Source organism: Hippocampus guttulatus, chromosome 11, assembly GCF_054856545.1.
Source record: "Hippocampus guttulatus isolate MCC_2025c chromosome 11, RoL_Hgut_1.0, whole genome shotgun sequence".
In the NCBI taxonomy this organism is placed as follows: domain Eukaryota; kingdom Metazoa; phylum Chordata; class Actinopteri; order Syngnathiformes; family Syngnathidae; genus Hippocampus; species Hippocampus guttulatus.
In genome coordinates this window covers 10234590-10255551 of record NC_141271.1, presented here as the reverse complement: position 1 = coordinate 10255551, position 20962 = coordinate 10234590, and the positions used below count along the sequence as shown (strand labels likewise).

Sequence of the window (20962 nt, the reverse complement as noted above, 5' to 3'; positions counted from 1 at the left end):
GGAGATTCTCAACCACATTAAGGCTGGGCTCTGCCGGGGCCACTTACGCAAGGATATTCACAGGCTTGTCCTGCGACCAATCCTTTGATATTTTGGTTGTGTACTGGGTTATTGTTCTGCTTAAAGTTGACCCTCGCCACAATCAGAGTGCACAAAAATAAATAGATAGATTTGCTGTCCTGTAGGGAAGGTGTTGGGCATGTAATGAGCATGGCCTGGTTCCCTCCAAACATTGTCTGCTTAACAGCAAAGAACTCATCCTTTGTCTCGTCAGACCACAGATGAGTAGAGCTGAGCCAAGACAAGAACTTCTGGATGAATAAAGAGTTTCAGAAAAGTGTGGGAGGCGGTGTTCAAACCAAATGTGTCAACAGATACGCTTGATAATCTATTTTAACAACCTCTGTTCTTTCTCTCCTTTGGTCTTCTTTGTAAGGATTCATACAAAGGAGGAGAGAAGTGTTGTGGGCATCCAGCAGTCCACTTGATGTCTGCCCTCATTTGGTGGAGTCCATCCCCTGTGAGGAGCCTGCCTGCTATCTGTGGCAAGTTCAGCAAGGCAAATGTACACCCAATAAAAGCAGTTGTGGTACTGGAACTGTGGTCCAAAGCGCGAAGTGCATCAGTGCTGAAGGTACAGTTTCTTTTTTTTTAGCAATACCATTCTGAAATTAATTAAAAGGTTTTGGACTATTGTGTTTGGCATGGTTCCCCCCTCCCCCACCCCGGGCTGGTCACTACTTGTCTTCATGTTTATTAATGATCAATTGAGCACCAACTGTTATTGTATGGATATATTTCATGTTTAATTAGTGCGTATTTTTTCTGTATTAGTTACTGATCCCATTAACCTCTAAGAAAGATGTTTATACTGTATCGCAAAATATATGTCTTTTATTCTGCATAAGCTCGATTTAAAAATTAATGATGATTTAAAAACACAATTAAGCTGCAGTTTCGAAAAAGTAATATTATGTGCAACATTGTGATAAATGTATTATGCGATTCTATTCATTATTCATTAAGTGGCCATCACTGCATTCATAGTCATAGAAAAGACTAAAAGTTCAAACATTCAGTATCCTGGCTTCCTTCTCTCCATCCTTAATTCCTTCCACCCTTTGTGCTTTCCTTCAGTAGTTGCCCATCCACTAACTCATTGTCCTATATCATTCACTTAGAGTCTAATACGTTTTGACAGGCCTACAGGCAAAGGCGTCTTGGTGGATATGAGGTAAAAAGAATGAAATTAGCGAGACTCAAATTCGTGTGAAAGGATGTTGACATGTTGATCATCAGTGCACTTTTGATTGACTTGTGAGACTCCCCTCCGAGTGCAATGAATTGTTCTCACAGGCGGCCACCTCGGAGCCAAGTCAGTATAATAATGGAAAAACGACAAGATAAAGGAGCAGTGATGCATTCTAATTAGTTGGCTGAATCACCTCAGCTGACACCTCGGTGAGAAAAGATCACTTGCTTGAATCAACCTTGTCATCCAAGATATTTTTAATTCTTCCCCAAGCTTTTGGCCATGAGTGCAAGTCAAAAATATTTCCTTTATCACTACTGGAGTTCTATGCAGCAGTGTCATTACAACAAGTAAACGTCAATCTATCCCATAGTTAGGGCACCACAACAGTCTCCTTCGAAGGGGACCTGTTGTGCCCCCCCCCTGCCCCACCTTCGAGGCTGCAGACTATATATAGATAGAGAGAGTTGTTTATTTTATTTTATTTTATTTTTTTAAATAGTAAACATGCTAAGGTCAAGTTCATTCCATTCTGGGATGCTGATCAAACTCCATTTTTTTCCTGATTTGTATTTTGTTTGTTCCATTCCCGAAACAACCAAAATATCTTTTAGGAGGTCAGAATTTGCCACAATGAAACTTATACAAACTGTATGGACAAAATTGGAACATTTTAACATGGGTAATGCAAAGTTGTGTGACAGTACAGATGGCCCTTGTGCAATTTTACTGAAATTATAATAAATTATTAAATGAAAACAACCCCATAAAACATCCCGTGATGAATTTAATGTAGTGTTGCTTACAGCTCCTTATTAAAATTGAATGAAGACGTGACAAAAGAATGGTGACAAAAACAAATGAAGTCATATATTACAACGGTGGATAGCATGCTGTTTGCATGTTGTGTCATTACGGACAATCTAAAAATGTACTTGTCAAGTGACGTGCTTCTAACATATTTACATGAGTCAACAATTTTGCTTTATAATTTTATTGAACAAATACATTTCTGTCTGATGCTGATGATTACAGGGCCTGACGGATTAATCGGCCATCTGATGTAATAATTTTTTTGTAAAGCTGCAAAAATCAGCCATTTTTTTAAACACAACATAAAACAAAAATAATGACATACAAATATTCCCTAGTAATTCATATTAGCTTACCTACTGTTAACACTTGGTTTGTACTTACCAGTAATCGATCTTTTATCAGTATCCTGTGTCAACTAAATCCCTACTTGTATTGTTGACTAAATTAGTTTAATTTCAACAGCATCCCCCTATTAACTCATTCAGCACCAGCCAATTCTGGACCAAGTCTGAAAAGACGTTTAAAAACGTCATTGGGAGTGAATGAGTTAACAGCATGTACTCCAAATTGATTCTGGGGCCCAGCCAAGAGAGACATTGCAGGGTTATTCCAGGTTACTTGATGGGAGAATGCCTCAATCTGAGCAATCGACGATATGAACATCCTCTTGATTACATTGTTTCATCTTTTCTTTTGGCCTTGCCTGCTGCTAATTCAATTCACTCCACATACGAAACATTGTCCTCGATGTAGACAGATCAGCAACTGCTGTGTAAAATGCCTGTACGTCTTCATCAGAGCCTCTTTGTTGATAGAAATTAGCACTGATTACATACCAATTTATGAACTGACACCTTCATTATCACAACATTGAGTGAGTTGATCATAACCGTATGTATTGTGTGCTCGTTTATAGGCCTGATGTGATTGCGTGGTTCTGATGTAGCTATTCCTTTTGCGCTTTAGTTGATGCACTCTGGGCCTACTTTATCAGGTTCCATTCTATTAGACATTTAATTGGCAATCACAAATACAGTGGAAGCTCCAAAGTTATATAAAAATCCAGTTTGAAACTTGGTTTCTTGCTTACTGGCAGGGGCAGAGCTACAGGGTGGCAACCCCTTGTCACTCCATGGGGTGAAAATGTTGATATCTGTAAAATCCTTTCTGCCGTTTTCACATTAAAAAAAAAAAAAAATCAACAATTGATATGAATGAAAACTACAATAATCTTTTTTAAGTAAAAAACTAAAAGACCATTCAATTCTTAGAGTCGGTGTCAGTCACATACCAAAAGCACACCATAGCAAGAAAACAACATGGCTGAGAAGTAATTTTTTTTATCATAAAGAATGACGGGCGCATGCACGTCCACCCCTGACGTTCCCTCACTGAAGTCACTCTTGTCACCCCACGGAAAATTCTCTGGCGTCGCCCCTGCTTGCTGAAACGTATGGCCAAGACCTCCAACCTGTGTTGCTATGATTTGGTGCACATTATACAATTGTACAGGAACTTGTTCCTTTTGAGCTCAATCCATCTGAATGCTTTTATCTTCTACATGAGCGACTGTAATTCGTTTGGATCAGTATGGAACAGGGATGCCCAAGTCCAGTCCTTGAGATCCCCTACCAAGCCTGTTTTAGATCTGTCCCTCTTCCCACACTCCTGATTCAAAGGATTAGCACCGTTATCAGGCTTCTCAGAGCTTGCTAATGAGCTGATCGTGTGAATCAGGTGTGTTGGAGGAGGGAAAGATCTGAATCAGGCAGAATAGTGGCTCTTGAGGACCGCCCTTGGGCAACCCAATTCTGGAAAAATCATGCAAATTGTTTAAGTGGTCCAACATTTGACTGTGCCAGTAAAAGTATAAAGCCCACTTCAAAAAATAAATAGTGATTCTTGATAGCTTTTCAGTGACCCATCTTGATAGTAACCACAGTCATTTTAAAGTGCCTTTTTTTTTATATAGCTTTGTCTAAAAGGCCATCTGAGACAATTGGATGTGTTTATGTGCTTTCAGGCAAGGGGTGAGAGGATTATCCATAACTACCTCAGTTAAAAGATTTATCGGTGGGTGGGAGAGCGGAACAAAAATCATTTCAATAGAGGCGGGCAGAGGCGGTATTATCTACCATTCCCTTTATTAATATTGCAAAAGGACCTCAGGGCACCCATCTATTTACAGAGTTCCCTTACCCATGTTGTCTCTGTCTTTCACAGACGCACATACACATTTGTGATTTTAGATGTTAACGTTTGCATATTTCCTTTGTTTTTCGGGGGGCGGGGGTTATTTGCATGCGCGTCATTTCCACAAATATTGATCGTGTAATTTATTTTGCATATTAACGCACAGTGCCTACATACAGAGTCCGACAATAAGCCTCAAGCAATCCCGTGTTTTATTTTCCATGACCAAATATTGTATTTGTTAATTGTGAAACTCGTCATAATAAAAATCAATCCATTCTTAATATGTCAGAAGTTTTTGTTCAGTAATTACCGTAAGCCATTGCCCCAATGTCACCAGTGGGATTTTTTTATTATTTTTCTCCAATCTCAGCAGTAGACTAATGCCTCTGCTGTAAACACTGCAGCTATTTTAGTAGCTGTTGTGAGATCAGTGTCACTTTATGGACAAAAGGGTTCCATAATCCCCCAACTTGTCCTCCATATCTTTGTAATGAAGTGATCTCGCTTGACTGTTCTTCTCTTGCACCAAGGATATTCTCCTGGAGAGGAAATAAAACAACAAATTGGTTTCAAAACTGCCCTTGGGTTGTTATTGCAAAAAATAAAATAAAAACACTTTCCATTATGTTTTTGCAAGAGTTTAAATCAGATTGCGATGCTGCTCTGCATGAAAGTACATCCCATGATGGCTCATGTTATCGGTTCATCTTAATTTTTGAATAGATCTAACTTGAGAGATTCCGATGGCCCTGAAATGGGAAACACTTAAAGAAAAATTCTGAATTGTGAAAATGAATCACTATTTCTTCATGGGCAGGAGTTAACTGGTCGCAGTTATAAATATTCTATTTGTGCAAGATAAAGGACGACAGACGTACTGTAAAATTACAGCACTTCAACTCACTCATTAGTCTTTGGATTAGAATGAAGACTATTTAAGCAGGTCAGACCTTCAGCAAGATTTCCATATTATTTTTTCTTTCATTTTGTATTGTAAAAATGATTTCAGCAGTGGGTGGGTGACCATTTGATGTTTCTTTTATACTTTTCTTGTTGCCCAGGTGAGGATGTGCCCATGACTTACTGTACAGAGGACCCTCCACCGACCCAGGTGCCCTGCGAGGTAGCCTGTCCTGCCGACTGCCTTGTAAGCGTTTGGTCCTCCTGGTCCCCGTGCTCGCATAGTTGTGCCTCCAAAACAGTAGAGGGTCGACAAAGTCGCACACGCACTGTGTTGGCCCTTCCAGGAAAAGGTAACGCTGCTCACCTCGACATGATTATGTTTTCTGCCAGAATTATGAATATGTTTTTCTTTCACATGCACATTCAGAGCTCTACTCTCCATCTGTCAGCAAAAAGCAGAGAGGTGAACATTTTGTCCCCCAAAACTTCACCGCTTAGTCCTAATGACACCTTGAGATGCTGCTGAAAATGTTGAATGTGACACTGGCTGGTGAACCCAAAAAACCCACCGGGAATGTGTCTGACATTCTGTCACAAGTAAAATTCTCGCTGTGATAATATGGCCCTGCCTGCATCCTCCACTTTCCTTGCAGTAGGGCTAATTGCTGGACTCCATTGTAACTGTTTGTCCCTTTGCCAGGGCCAAATAGGTAACAGCATGAGATGTAAAGTGTCAAGGGCACAAACAGAACACAGTGCATTCCTATTGAACCCTTTAACAGTGGTGTCGTTTTTCTAAGAAAGAAGTTCCATGAAATGCTTGGAATGAACTGCAATATTAATGGACTGAGAAACCAGCGGAAGAATGACAAATTCAGGCTCCTGAATGTAGTGAATATTTTTAATGGATGGAAGGAACACATGCACGCACACACACACACACACACACACAAATATACATATACCGGTATATATACAGTATATACTGTATATATATATATATATATATATATATATATATTTTTTTTTTTTTTAAATGGCAGAACATGCATCAGTTGTCTTATTTTAGCTGTGACACGATGCCTGAGAAATTCTGCAATGGATGGAAAACATTAAAAGGGCATATCATGACATCAAAACTGGATTTTGCCATTCTGATTAGAAAAAAACATTATCACTTAAAAATGCCTGTGTGCCAAACTATATACTATGAGAAAACACAGCGCTGCCTGGAGATTTAAGATTTTCGAGATAAGGTCAATTTTTTTTTTTTTGCTTTGACTTGAAAGCATATATTTGAGAACCAAACGCTGTATGTTGGTGGTGAAATGATCTCACTTTACAGCCAGCATCAGTTTGGCAGGTAATGAACAACTCTTCAAAAGGAGGCTCAAGATGATTTAATGCCAGAAAGAAAATGACACATTGACTCTTTAAAACAATCACACAACTTTGCCTTATACTCGCTTAATGTTAACACACACAGTGCAAAACGGCATATGGTACATCAACCGATGACAGACAATATGAACCATAGTCACAGGGACATGCAATTTACTGAGTCACTTACAGTCATGAAAGTCTTCTTAGTTTTTTTTGTCTTCACAACTATTTATACTGGCCCTACGTGGTCAGCTTATGCACACCAGAAGGAGTGGCAGTGAACGAATCATGATATGCAAATTAAGAGAAGATAGAGAAAACCTTTATTTGTCTCACAATGGAGAAATTCCCAATTGATGAATTCATTACATTCCATTTAATGATTTTTAAAAGTACCATATTATAGAGTGCTATTTTCCTTAGAAAAACACAGTTGGAACGTAATAATGTCATGTTCATTCATTTCAGTGGGAAATGATTATTTGATATACGGCTGCTTTGAGTTAAGACCGTGGCCATGAATTAAACTTGAACCTCCACTAGCGGTCGTCCATAAGGCTATACATGCAATCCATCTGCAAGTCAGTAGTTTAGCCGCCTTTGAAATGCATTCACATGATGTGCAATAACCAGTGTATACTTGTGTTTGGCGCAGGTGGGAAAGAATGTCCAGGGGCTCCAGCTTTGGAAGAGTGGAGAGTTTGCAATGACCATCCTTGCCTGGTATTCTATTGGGAAGTTTCAACATGGGGACCCTGCATTCACGATACTGTGGATCTCAACCGAACCTATTTCCGGAATAGCACCGCTACCTGTGCTTTGGGAGCCCAAATTCGTAAAGTCTCCTGCATGAAGATGAATGGGGGATCTGTTGGCAGCAAAAGGTAATGCGATACAAGCTGTTATTTCTGTTCTCCTGAGTTACACATAATTTTTGTTGTATTTGACGTGTAACAGTTTAGAGTCTAAATTGTAAATTTCTAAATTGGAGAGAAATGTATATACAAAATATGAAAGCTAAATTACAGCGTGCACTGAACCTTTTAAAGTAGAATGTGTGTTTTAATTGCAAAATAAAGATAATTCAGAAAATAATACCATGGAAATGTACAATTGGAAAAACAAAATTTACAGTTCCATTAAAAAACACATTTCAGTCTTTTTCTTCAATGTTAAGACATTTTTTGAATTGTATATTATTACACCCTTTTGCCCACCTAACAACTTTGCACATCTTGCCATTTTCGTCAACTGGTATTCGCCAAGGATGGGGCCTGTGAATAGCAAAAAAAATGGACCCCCGTTGAAATTTTTCCACAATAACCAGGCAGAAATGGAGAATAAAATCCCATAAATGTCTCTGTCGTATGTGCTGTGGTGTATTATTTTGTCATTTTATGTTCACTGTTCTGTTGATGGCAGCGCGGGCACCCGCAGCGGCTCCTCTCTCTTCTGTGGTTGAGAGGAAAGAAATTCCATCTGTGCTGTATGTTGCACAGACAGCACATTTGACAATAAAGTTTACTTGAACTTGAATAACAACTGAAAAAAAATATTGAAGAGAAAATCTGCAAATATCTGTGGGTGGCAAACCGCCAGTCTTCAGGGGGCGACTGTGGAGCACATGATTTGAGAATTTCATTGATGTTTTATAAGATAAGATAAGAAAACCTTTATAAGCCTCGCAATGGAGAAATTCCCAATTCAAAGCATTTTCAACCGATTATTTTCTTCTCTTAGTTTTCCTTCGATTAAAATTTGAGGTATTAGATTATGGAGCCCAAGTGAAATGGTAAATTGTGTCAGAGAGGAATATTGATTTATTTTTGCTCATTTGAGATGCTCATTTGGCATATTCAATTAATTCTTGGAATTGTAAAACTTCCCCATAAGGGATATGTTGTGAAACAGTTTTCCTTGACTTTTGACCGTTACAATTCCAAACGCTGTTGTTTTAACAGTGCTAATGCTGGCACTGGAAAGGCGCATAAATAACTGATAACATTTTGCCTTCCTTAGCGCCATATATTATTGACAGTGCTCTAAACTGAATTATAGAAAGGATTTCTTACCCCTTACCCTTGTGCTATCTCACACACAAATACAGAAGGTGTAATGAAAGTCGACAATGTGGCAACAAGTTGTCCTTTAGCAGAGCAGATGCTATTGTAATACTCCCTGCATCACTTTTCATTAATCACTCATAACGCGGTGCTCTTTGTTGTTGGATTATTTATGTATATAAAACAATAGAATTGTCATTGGTTCAAACCTGATAGCAGTTGGGTCCATCAGAACTACACAACACTTATTTCTCTGCCTCGAAAATGAGGCGTATTAGATTGTATTAGTTGTTTTGTCAATAATTGAATTTAAATCTGTTATTTTGAAATATAGGACCCTCATCATATCTATGAATTGCTCTTATGTAAGAAGCTGGTGCCTTCAGTTATTATTTGAGGATGTGAATCTTAAGACTGAACATTTCTACGGAAAAAAAACATCTCGTGTTTCATGTTTGTCTATCTTTTTACAGTGAGCAGGTGTGGGCACTCACTGCCAATAACAAGGAGCCCTAAATCAGCCGTCCGAGCCAGTATATGAAAAGATGCATTTTCTGAGTGCAGGCATCGTGAACTAGCGAATTTCAATATAACTGCAACTGTGCCGTTTAACTGCTCGTGACACATCCTAAAACATCAGGAAAACTGAAATGATAACCAACTGTTTATTGCTGTGTCTTCACATTTGAGTACTACATAGTTTTCACTCTCTGCGCGTGTTCAACGATGATCTTCAAATGTGAATACGGTCATGCATTTAGAAATGACACTCAAAATTCACATGACAGGGTTTTTGAAAAGAATCTTCAATTGAGTTTTTCCTGCCATGTATAGATAGTTCAACCAGATCTCAAATATGTGTACAAAATAGTCATGACCTTTCAAGAATCCAACACACATACTGTATGTTGACATTGTAAACCAGTTTTGCTACCAGAGACACAATAGCTATTGGGTGTCAGCCACAATGAAGGGAATTTTAAATGCTGCCTTTGTGTTCATTGGCTGTAATTTTCATCACACATTTTTTTTCAAACAGCATTCCACAGATTTCCTGTTGTCCCACCCCTTGGGAAATTCGCATTTTAAACTGTTGGATTCAACATGCATCATACACTTAGCCAGAAATATGCACATGCACAATCAGGATCCTTTGGGCATGCACACATGAATGCCCCGAGCAGCGGGGGTTTCACTTGAAAGCACTTTAGCTGGCACCCCTCCATGCAACAACAATATAAACGTTATCTTACAAACAACTGACAGTTTTTAGAAATACTGTCCAGAACGCTTCATCAACATTGTGGGTTTTGTCATGAAGACAATTCTGCGAGCTTTACAGTGACATTAAAAAAAATCATACAATGTTTTTCATTGTTTTACTGTTACCCTGGACTGAATAGGTATTCAGCACTAGTTTTTAGGCAGCTACAGTATTTCTCATCGCTCTATTCTTGGACTAGCTGACACTATTCCCCAGCTGCCCAGTTACACTGCTGTGCCCTTTGGCATGCATCACTGCAAACAGGGAAGGAGGATAAAGTTGAGGAAGGAAAGTTGCATGTCGCTCCTTGTACTTGGATGTACTTTGATCAGGTTCTTGTGCCTGCTGACTTTCTGCTACTGGCAGAATGTGGCACCATGCTGAGTCTCTAGTGAGACCTGGATCTCAGTTGCTAGGTTGAGTAAAGCCATTTAGTGGGCAGGGGGAGGAAAAATGTCTGCGCCTATTGTTTGAGTGAAAGAATGTGTGTGTGAAGCTCCCTGTGGATGAAGACATCAAAGCATATGATTTACTATACATTGCCGCCTGAATTATGAAAGGTTTCAAAGTTGCAGCATTGGCAAAACACCGCCAGCGGCCTGTCATAAATATGTGACACAAGCAATGTGGCAGCTTAAACAGCGGAATCATTTTCCATGAAGACAGATACATTGGTTAAATATTAGTGATGTACTTTTTAAAAGCGATGACAATGCGGTGTGTCCTTGGAGGTGAATAACATGTTGGTGAACAATTTGCATCGGCTTCAGTTTGTCAGGTTTAATTAGCACGTTGCATGTTGCGAACTTTAATTGATTTTTGCTGCGGGGAGTCCCTTGGGTCTAATGGCGCCAAAGGCAGACTGCCGACGCTATGCTCGTAAACAAGGAAATGCACATTCACATTAGTGTTAAAAGAATTGCTGCGGACCAATAGACTCAGACCGTCATGTAGGCCATTGTTTATTCATGCATTGGTAAAACTGCATTTCGGTAATTAATCAATTGTCCATATTAATGATCATCAAAGCTTTCCTTAGGGAGGCATTAAATTTCACCAATGACAACATTGGCATTTTATCACCTCATTATGATGCTATTGGGATAATTAAGCCAGTGATTGCCAACCAACGTGTTGTAGTACACTAGTGGGCTTGAGAGATCATCAGGGGTCCCGCGAGAAAAAAAAAATCAAATTTCACCTCATTTGTCCAAAAATGATCATTTATTCATTAAAAATATATCTTTGTTAATCTATCTTTGCCAGTGACATATCTTGTCAGGAAGAACAATAGAATATGTATTCCATTTTAAATAACAGAACTTACAATGAACCTGCATAACTACCGGTTGCTATTCATACAAGAGAATACAGTAAGTAATAGCTTTGTGTTCAACCAAACCGATTTGATACTGTCCAAATCCATTTGTGACTGAATAAGATAAGATAAGATAAGATATCCTTTATTTGTCCCACACTGGGGAAATTTACAGCCTCCAGCAGCAAGAATGTAGGCAGAAAGAAGAAGAAAAAAACAAACACCGTTCAATTAAGTGCAATATAAATACAAAATGGATAAATCGCAGTGCTATTTACAGTTGTTTTACACATCATTTAATTATTATTAATATTGTTGCTATTTTTTATTCAGCAGCCTGACAGCAGTTGGTAGGAACGAGCGTCGGTATCTCTACTTCTTGCAGCGCGGATGTAACAGTCTCTGGCTGAAGGAGCTACCTAGTGCTGTCAGAGCGGGCTGGAGAGGGTGGGAAGGACTGTCCATCATAGCTTTTAGCTTAGTTAGCATCCTTCTGTTGCCCACCTCCTCCAGAGTGTCAAGGGAGCAGCCCAGGACAGAACTGGCCTTCCTGACCAGTCGCTCCAGTCTCTTTCTGTCCCGGGCTGAGATGCTGCCTGACCAGCAGACAATGCCATAATGGATGGCCGAGGCCACCACCGAGTTATAGAAAGTCTTAAGGAGCGACCCCTGAACCCCAAAAGACCTCAGTTTCCTGAGTAGGAAGAGTCGGCTCTGTCCTTTCCTAATCAGGGTGTCCGTGTTTGTAGAATGGAGATGGCATCATTAGCAGTATTAGACAGTAAGATGGTGTGAATGTAAGGATGTGCTCCTGGAGACCAGTCCAGGGTGTATATTACCTCCCGCCCAAAGTCGGCTGAGACGTGCTCCAAGTCACCTGTGACACTAATGAGGGCAAACACTTTGGATTATCAATGGTCGCGTGGCAGGATTAGCCAATAATCGGTCCTTTTTTGTTGGACTCACTCATTTTCTTATCGCAAGCCTCTCCGACTTTGTCAGAGATTTTCTCGGACAAAGTTAAAGAAATGACTCGGCACACAGGAAAATTGTCTTCAATATCGGCGGGAGTGGATCTCTGAGAGCGAACGACGGTTTAGTTGCTCTGCGATCACACACTCGGGCTCCCTTCCCGCCAATTCTGACTTTTATTGTAACATACAAGGAAAACACTGCCCCCGATATTTGCATAACGCACCCCGGTCCGGCCCCTCGGTAGTGATTGGTTACCTGTTTTTAAACATTGAACCACCAGTACATTGGCGCCTTTTCTGTCTGGTCTACATCGAATTAACATGTTGCAGGATGGCCAATGTCGCCTGGGCACGACGGGTGTTCTCAACTCGTCTTTTGTTGTTCAACCGCTGTTCCCGAATTATTCATTCCCCTTTTGTGACCGAGTTTCGCCCTCTCCCCTGTGATCGCCCACCTGCATTGACGTGCTAATTGTGGACTTCAACAGCCCTCCGGCCAGGTGACCGGCGCCTTTGTGCACAGGCATTTGGGGGGTTAGATGTGCCCAAATTAAATGAAACTTTAAACATGATACAATTTTGCTCATAGATTTCTCTATCAGACTTACAGTGGTTATACATGCTGATGATAGGCATTATTAATTTTAATAATTAAAAAAAACATACCGCACACAGCAGTGTCAAACTGTGACTAATTGAGTTTAAATGATCCTGCACAGAAAAAAAATGGTGAGTTGAATTTACTCAATTTTATTTTGTCAAATGGTTGCACGAAATAAAATCATCAGTATCAAGAGCATTTTTGTACATAGATGAATATAATCTACTTTAAAAATGAGATGCATGGTCCATTAAAAAAACATATCTGGATCCAGATATCATTTTGCGCAACCACTTGAAGAAATAATATTGAGTAAATTCGCTAACCAAACATACCAAAATTAAAAGTTATTTAAATTCTCTATTTTCCCAAGGTAACATAGGGCTCCAACTGTTCCTCTGAAATCATTGATTCTGCATTTGTCCTCACACTATTGCATTGGACCCTAACTCTTAATCGCTAAAGGACCAAAATGTTTAAAAACGTTTTTCTCCATTGAAAAACAAATCATACTTATTTCTAACGGTTACTGCTTTTGCTTGTACAATGTCAGTTTATCTCAACGCTACATCTGCTTTAATGACTTTATTGTTGCATTTTTTTCAGAGCGGCCCTAATACTCTTCTGCCAAACGGCGAGTGTGAGACAACCGTATTTTTATTTTTTTGCAATCTGTCTACATTTTGCCTGGGCTCGTACAAGCAGCGGGACAAATAATCAATCATGTTTCCTGTGGGGAGATGTGTGATGTCAAGGACAAGGCACTTGTTTCACTGCACTGTCCTGTTGCAAGCAAGACTCAGGACATTTATCACTCATCGCCTAAGGGATGAGTACAATATAAGACCACTGTTTGTGTGTGCGTGTAGATGCCCAGATTCTGCTCGTCCAGAAACGATCCGGCCTTGTGTTCTTCCCTGCGTGAAAGACTGCATTGTGACACCCTTCAGCGAATGGACGGCCTGCCCATCAACCTGCATGCCAGGTAACCTCGAGCATACATTACTGAACCTATTCTAGAATTGTAATGTTGTATTTGCACGATGTCATGTCGAGAGTTCGAACTTTTGCTGTAGTTTTGATTTAACCACAGTTTTCTCATTGTTTTGCTTATTTTTTGTGTGCATTATTTTGCAGCGTGTGGGTAGGCGCACGCATGTGCACATCGTCAACTGGCATTTTCATGACCTCAATTTCAGGGTAGTTTATATAGTTGATGCTGCAGTCATGTTAACTGATATCCAATTCATATCACATTTTCATTCATATTTGGAAAAGGCATGATTCTTATTAGACAATATTTGATTCCATTTGGGTCTTTTTCTCTTTATGTTATGGTTGCAAGACCCATACAGTGGTGCCTTGGGATATGAATTACATTATGAATTACATAAAGCAAAATAAAAGTGAGATCAAAGACAACATAATCTCAATACTTACAAAAGATGAACTTGAGAGCCAAAACAACTATGATGAGATCGAGGGGCCTGGAAAATAACACTTAAGCATTAGCAACGAAGGTCAATAATCTGACCGAGAGTTGGCAATTTCTCAGTCCTTAAATACTGGGCAAGACTTTGACTGGGAACAAGGAACAGGTGGGCCTGCTGGAGGGAAACACCCTTCACTCCAACTACAGCTGGAACAAAATCAAAAGACAGACATGACACTTGCAGACCCAAAACAAAGAAGAATATTACTCCTGCTGTGACTCAGTTAGGTGCTGTCATGTTGTTATTTCATTTCGTCAAGAAAATTAAGAATATACTGTATGTCTGTGAGTATTATCTGTCTAAATGTGGTGTTCCACCATTTTTGTTCAAACACCCTTTACATGAAAGATTCTAAAACCGCTACTGTTGATGTTAACCCATACTATAGCCACTCGTGTTTTGCCTTGATTGTTGAATGAATCCAAGCAGACTTTCCCCAAGACAAATCTATGGCTCATATCTTGCAAAGTTCTTAACTGGGGTCATTCGTATCTCAAGGCACCACAGATTCTGAATGATGTAGTCAAAATTCAACCTGGTATATTTAAATCAAGTTAAAATGATAAGAGGCATTTGGACGTTTAAGTATCTCTCCAAACGATTACGCAGTCTCATACTCCACAGATTTTTTTTTCTCGCTAATAGCTAATATATATTACATTGACTTGCACATTACCAGAAACGAATATCTTCATAGAAAAATAAATAATCAAAATAACAACAGCAACTCATCTCTATAAAAATTCTCTGGCTCATTGGTCCGCTGATGATGCAGTCACATTTCTTTTCACCATTTTTAATGTGAGGTGATTAGTCCGTGGTCATTATAATGTTGTATGTCGAGTAATTAAGGGCTGTGTGTTGCAGAAAATTATAGTCATGCACGGGCACACTAATCATTACCTCATCAACTTTGAATACTTGTTGTCGAGACATGCACTCAGAAGTTTTGACTCTGAAAATTTGGATTTTCTTTTTGCAGGAAGTTGCTTGTATTATAAAGTGTCAATAAATATAAAATACCACCTTTTGGAAATTATGTTAAGCTTGTTTAATGTTATGCTTATTTCCTCTGTCATGACAACGCGTGCCAATTTCATTTGTACAGGTGGAAGGGTTCTTTGCCTTTCAGTAGTGCCTCAGCTATCAAGAACACACATTTATGGCATGACCAGCACAATTAAGTTAATAGGTGCATGCCTATGCCAAACATCTGTTGTTTCTATTTATTCTTGTTTGGTCAAGTGGTTTTCACAAGCATTCAGTTGGGTAGCTGCCGAGGCTGTTGATAGGCCAAATTCGGTGCACTGAGACTTGAATTGCTTTTCCACTGATTTTTTTTTAAATGAAAGACCTTGAAGTTTTCCTGTTGCAGTGGGCCTTATTGAGATCAGATGAAGGTAGCATGCTGATTGGTGGTGCAGACGCCGAATGAGCACTTTAGCGTGGCTTATTCTCAACTGGCTACTGCAAGTTACACAACAGCAAAATGAGAGCTATTTGGAAAAAGGCAATGGAGATTTGCCACAGTTGACATGGTCTCAACGCACATAACTCGGTAAGCATTTTCACAACAGAGGAATAACCCACCAAGCACAAATTTACAAACGTTTTGTTTGATTTTTAAACTCCACACAGAGGACTGTTGGAAGTAGCCATTCTTCATGTGATCTTAATAGTTATTCCAGGATTTTTTTCTTTTTGATGATTTTTATTTATTTATTTTTATTATGAATTCAGAACCAATTCTAAGAAGTTACAAGAGAATAATTATTTGTAGTTTTGACCGGTGTGCCATGATCATAAAATCATCAGTTTGTTTTTCCCTTGTTCTGGGGGATTAAACACAATTGTAAGTGGGAAATGCCATAGCACGAAGGCTCACATCGGCACTGTACAAAGAGTTGGGAGCAGGTATTCAATAAGATCCTTTTAGGTTGTGTAGAAAAGAAAGTCAGTCCAGGAATTGGCCCATAAAAGCAACCACTCATACATTGAAGGTGTTTAGTTAACAGAAAATATACAGTATGAGTCTGTCAAAAAATGGTGGGGAGAACTTCTCTGTTGTCCCTGAGCTGGAGACATTTTCTTTCTGGATTGAAAAAATGTGTTTGCCTCATTAGAGAGAGAGGAACAAAAAAGGATTTTAGTTCTAATTCCAAAGGCTGCATATTGTGCAACGATTGAAAGTGTATCCTTCCAGCTTTCATTTATGAAAGCTCATTTACCTATTACATTTGATATTTTCTAAACACAATAAGTTTCAGATTTTTCCAAAGCCTGTGAATCTGATTTGTATTTTTTTTCCAACAGAAAATGCCACATCTGCCACACAGTCTCGGCATCGGACTATCATTCAGAGGTCCGCGAATGGAGGTCAAGAGTGCCCTGACACTCTTTATGAAGAGAGGGAGTGTGAATCACTCGCAGCATGTCCAATTTACAGGTAAACCACACACATTCTTCATATCCCGTTGCTAGTTAGCTGCGCGGACCCGCGACCTTCCTTGCCTATTGATTTCTGCGAGGCATCCATGTTGATATATCGACTTCAAGCTTTGTGGAGTGTTAAAATCGATTAACTGGTTCAAGCCCTATTATGAAAACACAAGCAAAGTGAAAAGCATAGCAAAAATATTTTGTTTACTCCCAGCCATGTGGGAACCGCTCGTCCTTTGAACTCCCAAGTGTTTTTTCTTGTTTTTATTCTGTTTGGCATATTGGCAACAAGTGGCCCTGGATCAATTGTTAACCAACAAAAAAAGGTAAATGCCTCTCATATGAAAGGGAAAGCATGGCAAAAGTGAACAATTATTGCAACACCATAAAAAGATTTCGTACTTCTTTATTCTGTGCAGTCTTCACAAATGCAGTTGCTTTTACTGTTTGTATTGTCTTGCCCAAGTTTTCTACATGGGGACGAAAAGGGGCCCAGACAATCAATTTGAAACCCACAAAATGTTGAATGCCTGCAATGTTGCTTGAGGGTTTACGTTTGTTTGTTTGTTTGTTTGTTTTTTTTTCCATAAAGATGGAGGATACACAAGTGGCGCCCCTGTACCTTGGTTCCTAATTCCGTCCAACGCAGCTTATCTCAAACAGCAGAATCCTGCGGAAATGGGTTAGAAACAAGAGGCAAGTCTTTCTTTATCCCCACAAGTATTTGTCTTTCAGTACTTGTTAGCCGATTTTAAGCTTCTATCTAGTTAACTGTCTTTATTTAATGAGTCCTAACGGTCCTTTCATAACGGCTCCTTTAACAAACAACTGATGGCGCCATAAAACACGGAGGCAATTTGTCCTGAGAGTGTAATAAGATGAATCTTTCTGTCTGTTGTCTTGACGATCTCATCACACCACTGGTTCCTTATTAATGGAGCAAGCCCGGACGGCCACAGGCGCATTACCAACTGAGAGATAACTTAGACATGCAGTGCACGCGCACACACACACACACACACACACACACACACACACACACACACACACACACACACACACACACACACACACACACACACACCAGGTCCCCAACATACATACTGCAAAGGCGTTTTATGAATACACTCAAGCTTTGGTCAAATGTTGGGGACAATAGATAGGAGTGCTAAATTGCACAGTTGTTTGATTTCACTGGCACTCAACTCCTTCGATGTATCCGCGGTTCTCTAATACATTTCTATAGATTACACAACAGTAATGGCTCCACCTTTGTATAACCTGACAAGTCGGTTTATAACACACGGCAGGTGCGTTTAATTACTTGAGCCAACAAGGATGACGGAATATATGCATAAAAAAGGACTTTCTTTTCATGGCAAGCAGTTTTCTAGCCTCACTAATTGTCATTTGATTGTGCAGAACTGATTGTGACCTTCAACGTTTGTCAAATGTGAAACATTGAACCCTTTGTTATGCAATCAGACACTTGGGCGCACCAAAGTGATTCAAGTAGGCTTAAGTGGCGAGCGCCAGTATTAAGGACGTATTTGCCTGAACAAGTCGTTTTCTGAAGAACCATTGAACAACAGTAACCCACGGTTAATGTCACTTTAGTGTTATTATGACCTCACAAAGATGAGCACAAATGGGTCTCCAAACTGGCTTGCTCAGTTACAGTAATGACGCTTCCAGGAGCAAGATCTGCGGCTTTAAGAACTTAAAATTTCAGCTGCCATCTTTGCTGTCTTCCACCTAACCTCATAAATGATCGACATTTATCAAGTGACTCAATGCGACTTTTCCAGGAAATAAAGGCAAATGAAGCAGGTGTAACGCAATCCTCCTCGACCTTTAGCAATTCACCTTTTCAATATGATTAAAAACACCTGTGTTTAAACATCTTTGACATTTCAGACACTTGTCTCTGTTCGCGTTTCTGAGCCGCGATGTTAGTGATTCTTTTTTCGACCTCTGTTACGAATAGATGCCACAGAGAAGCACTTTACAACATCAAAAATAAATAGAAACAATACCAGGCGGCCCGGTGGTCCAGTGGTTAGTGCTTTGACTTCACAGTGCAGAGGTACCGGGTTCGATTCCAGCTTCAGCCTTCCTGTGTGGAGTTTGCATGTTCTCCCCGTGCCTGCGTGGGTTTTCTCCGGGTACTGCGGTTTCATCCCACATTCCAAAGACATGCATTGCAGGCTGATTGAACATTCAAAATTGGTGTGATTGTGAGCGTGAATCGTTGTTTGTCTCTGTGTGCCCTGCGATTGGCTGGCAACCCAATCGATTGGTGTGCCCCACCTACTGCCCGAAGAAAGCTGGGATAGGCTCCAGCACGCCCCGCGACCCTTGTGAGGAAAATGCGGATCAGAAAAGGGATGGATGGATGTTTGTTGTACCCAAAATAGCACCTAATTCTTGAGTAAAAAGACACGCGTATCTTGATTCAGTTCTATTCACTGGATTACGATTCGATTCAGTATGGTTTGGCTCAGATCTAAAGGGTATAATTATGCAATGAGTTTCCTGTGGGAATTTTATAATATGACCTTTGTTCATTGTGGCATTTTTTTTCAAAGATTTATCTCTCTAATAAAAGATGATTCATTATGCATCTTGATATATTTATAAGTGGAACGATTCGGTCTGATTTGATGCACTCACACCTTTTAAATCCATTCAACCGATTTTCCATTTCAAATCACGTTTTGTTAGAGCCCTGGTGCGTACAGCACAGCTCCTTTTGAGCTCTGCTAAGATGTCCACGCTTGTCGTGACCTTTGTTGGGACAGTCGCCTCTGTTAACATGGCTGCCGCATGTTTTATCTGCTCGAGTCTACTCTGGCTGTGGCCAATTTCATAGGCTGCATCCTCCAAAAGCCAGATTTGAAGGCCAAATGATGTAACTTCTTGAGCGCCTTGACCATATGCCAGTGCCCAAATTCACACGGCCTTGGAATCTAGCCTTCAAATCTGTCCTTCGTTTCCATGGAGATGTCCGGTGAACAAAGGCTGCTTCGGAGCACACTTTCATAGCCTACACTACTCCGCTCTTGTTCTATACCACTCACTGCCGCTCTTCTACAAAGTTTCTTCTACCTGCACATTGCCGTGATTTTTGCGGTGGTACAGACCTGTCCAAATGTGCCACAGATTATGTGGTCCACGGAGGCAACATGATGGGAAGCCTCCGAAATGACCTTTCGTAGGCTGGGTACTACGAAGCCTCCGAATTTGAACAGAGCTTGTTTATGTATGGCAGAAGACATATGTCTGTCGATGGCGCCACAGCGCCATTTACTGGGATATTCTAGAACTGACAGACTTTGAAAGGTACTGTATAAAAAGACACTTTGAGTGGACTGATGATTCTGAGTCTGTTAAATCGAGGTTGATATGATTTCTGCATCCTTCAAGTCACTTGCATCTCAAATCGTCGCTCTTCATTGAAATGAATGGGGATGTCATTAATCCATTCCAGACCACCCTCAAAAAAACCCATTTCTGTTTTGTTTTGTTTTTTCCTACCCTTATTTATCTGATCTCCAAAATGACAGCGGTATGGGAATCAGAGTCATTCTGATCAGGAGCAGGATGGGAGAGGACTTTGTAATTTTTTAACTATGGTCCTGGACTATGATGGCACGTTTTGCACCTTAAAACCACTAGAATAAATGATATGGCCTCCTTCCTGAGTCTAAGTGAAACTGTCTGGTTGTCAAAGACTTTCGAACACATATTAATCACACTCATGATCACATGTTACTTTACACAGTTTCATATCACAATGTGCTATGGTTGGATTAACATGATCAAATTTGATGGGATGAGATTTAATTGAGATGGAAAATGTAACTCGCTTTGGCTGATATAAATAGAAAGGAACTTCATTAAATACATAGTAGTTCAAGAAGATTTTCCCCCAAGTTCTATAACATGAGAAAACTCTGGAGTGTGAACCTTTTCAAAGAGTGTCCTTTCAGCGATTCCTCCAAATTCATCACCTTTCCAAATTCGTGTGTAATTAAAGATGATCCCTGTCTGTGGGTGAGATGATGTGAAATACCACACACGTGGACTTTGGCAACCCCGAGGCTCAACAGATTACATTAAAAATAGAGATGAGGGTTCAGCTTTTGTACCACTCGAATCTGCTAACAAAAGAACATTAGGGTTGAGAGAGCTAATGACTTGGGCAGTCCTGCACGATGGAAAAAAAAAAAAGTTCAAGTGGAAGGCATTGAAAATGTA

The 20962-nt window shown here is 39.9% G+C and overlaps 1 protein-coding gene across 1 annotated transcript in view; it reads left to right on the top strand.

Annotated features, from left to right (window-relative positions):
* thsd7ba (thrombospondin, type I, domain containing 7Ba) overlaps window positions 1-20962 on the top strand; it is a 117840-nt gene that overhangs the window by 48930 nt on the left and 47948 nt on the right. Inside the window, exons 6-11 of the mRNA XM_086124152.1 lie at window positions 437-634; window positions 5326-5517; window positions 7206-7434; window positions 13640-13755; window positions 16577-16709; window positions 17295-17398. Of these exons, the coding sequence (XP_085980278.1) occupies window positions 437-634; window positions 5326-5517; window positions 7206-7434; window positions 13640-13755; window positions 16577-16709; window positions 17295-17398 (972 nt within the window). The remainder of the gene's footprint in view (window positions 1-436; window positions 635-5325; window positions 5518-7205; window positions 7435-13639; window positions 13756-16576; window positions 16710-17294; window positions 17399-20962) is intronic.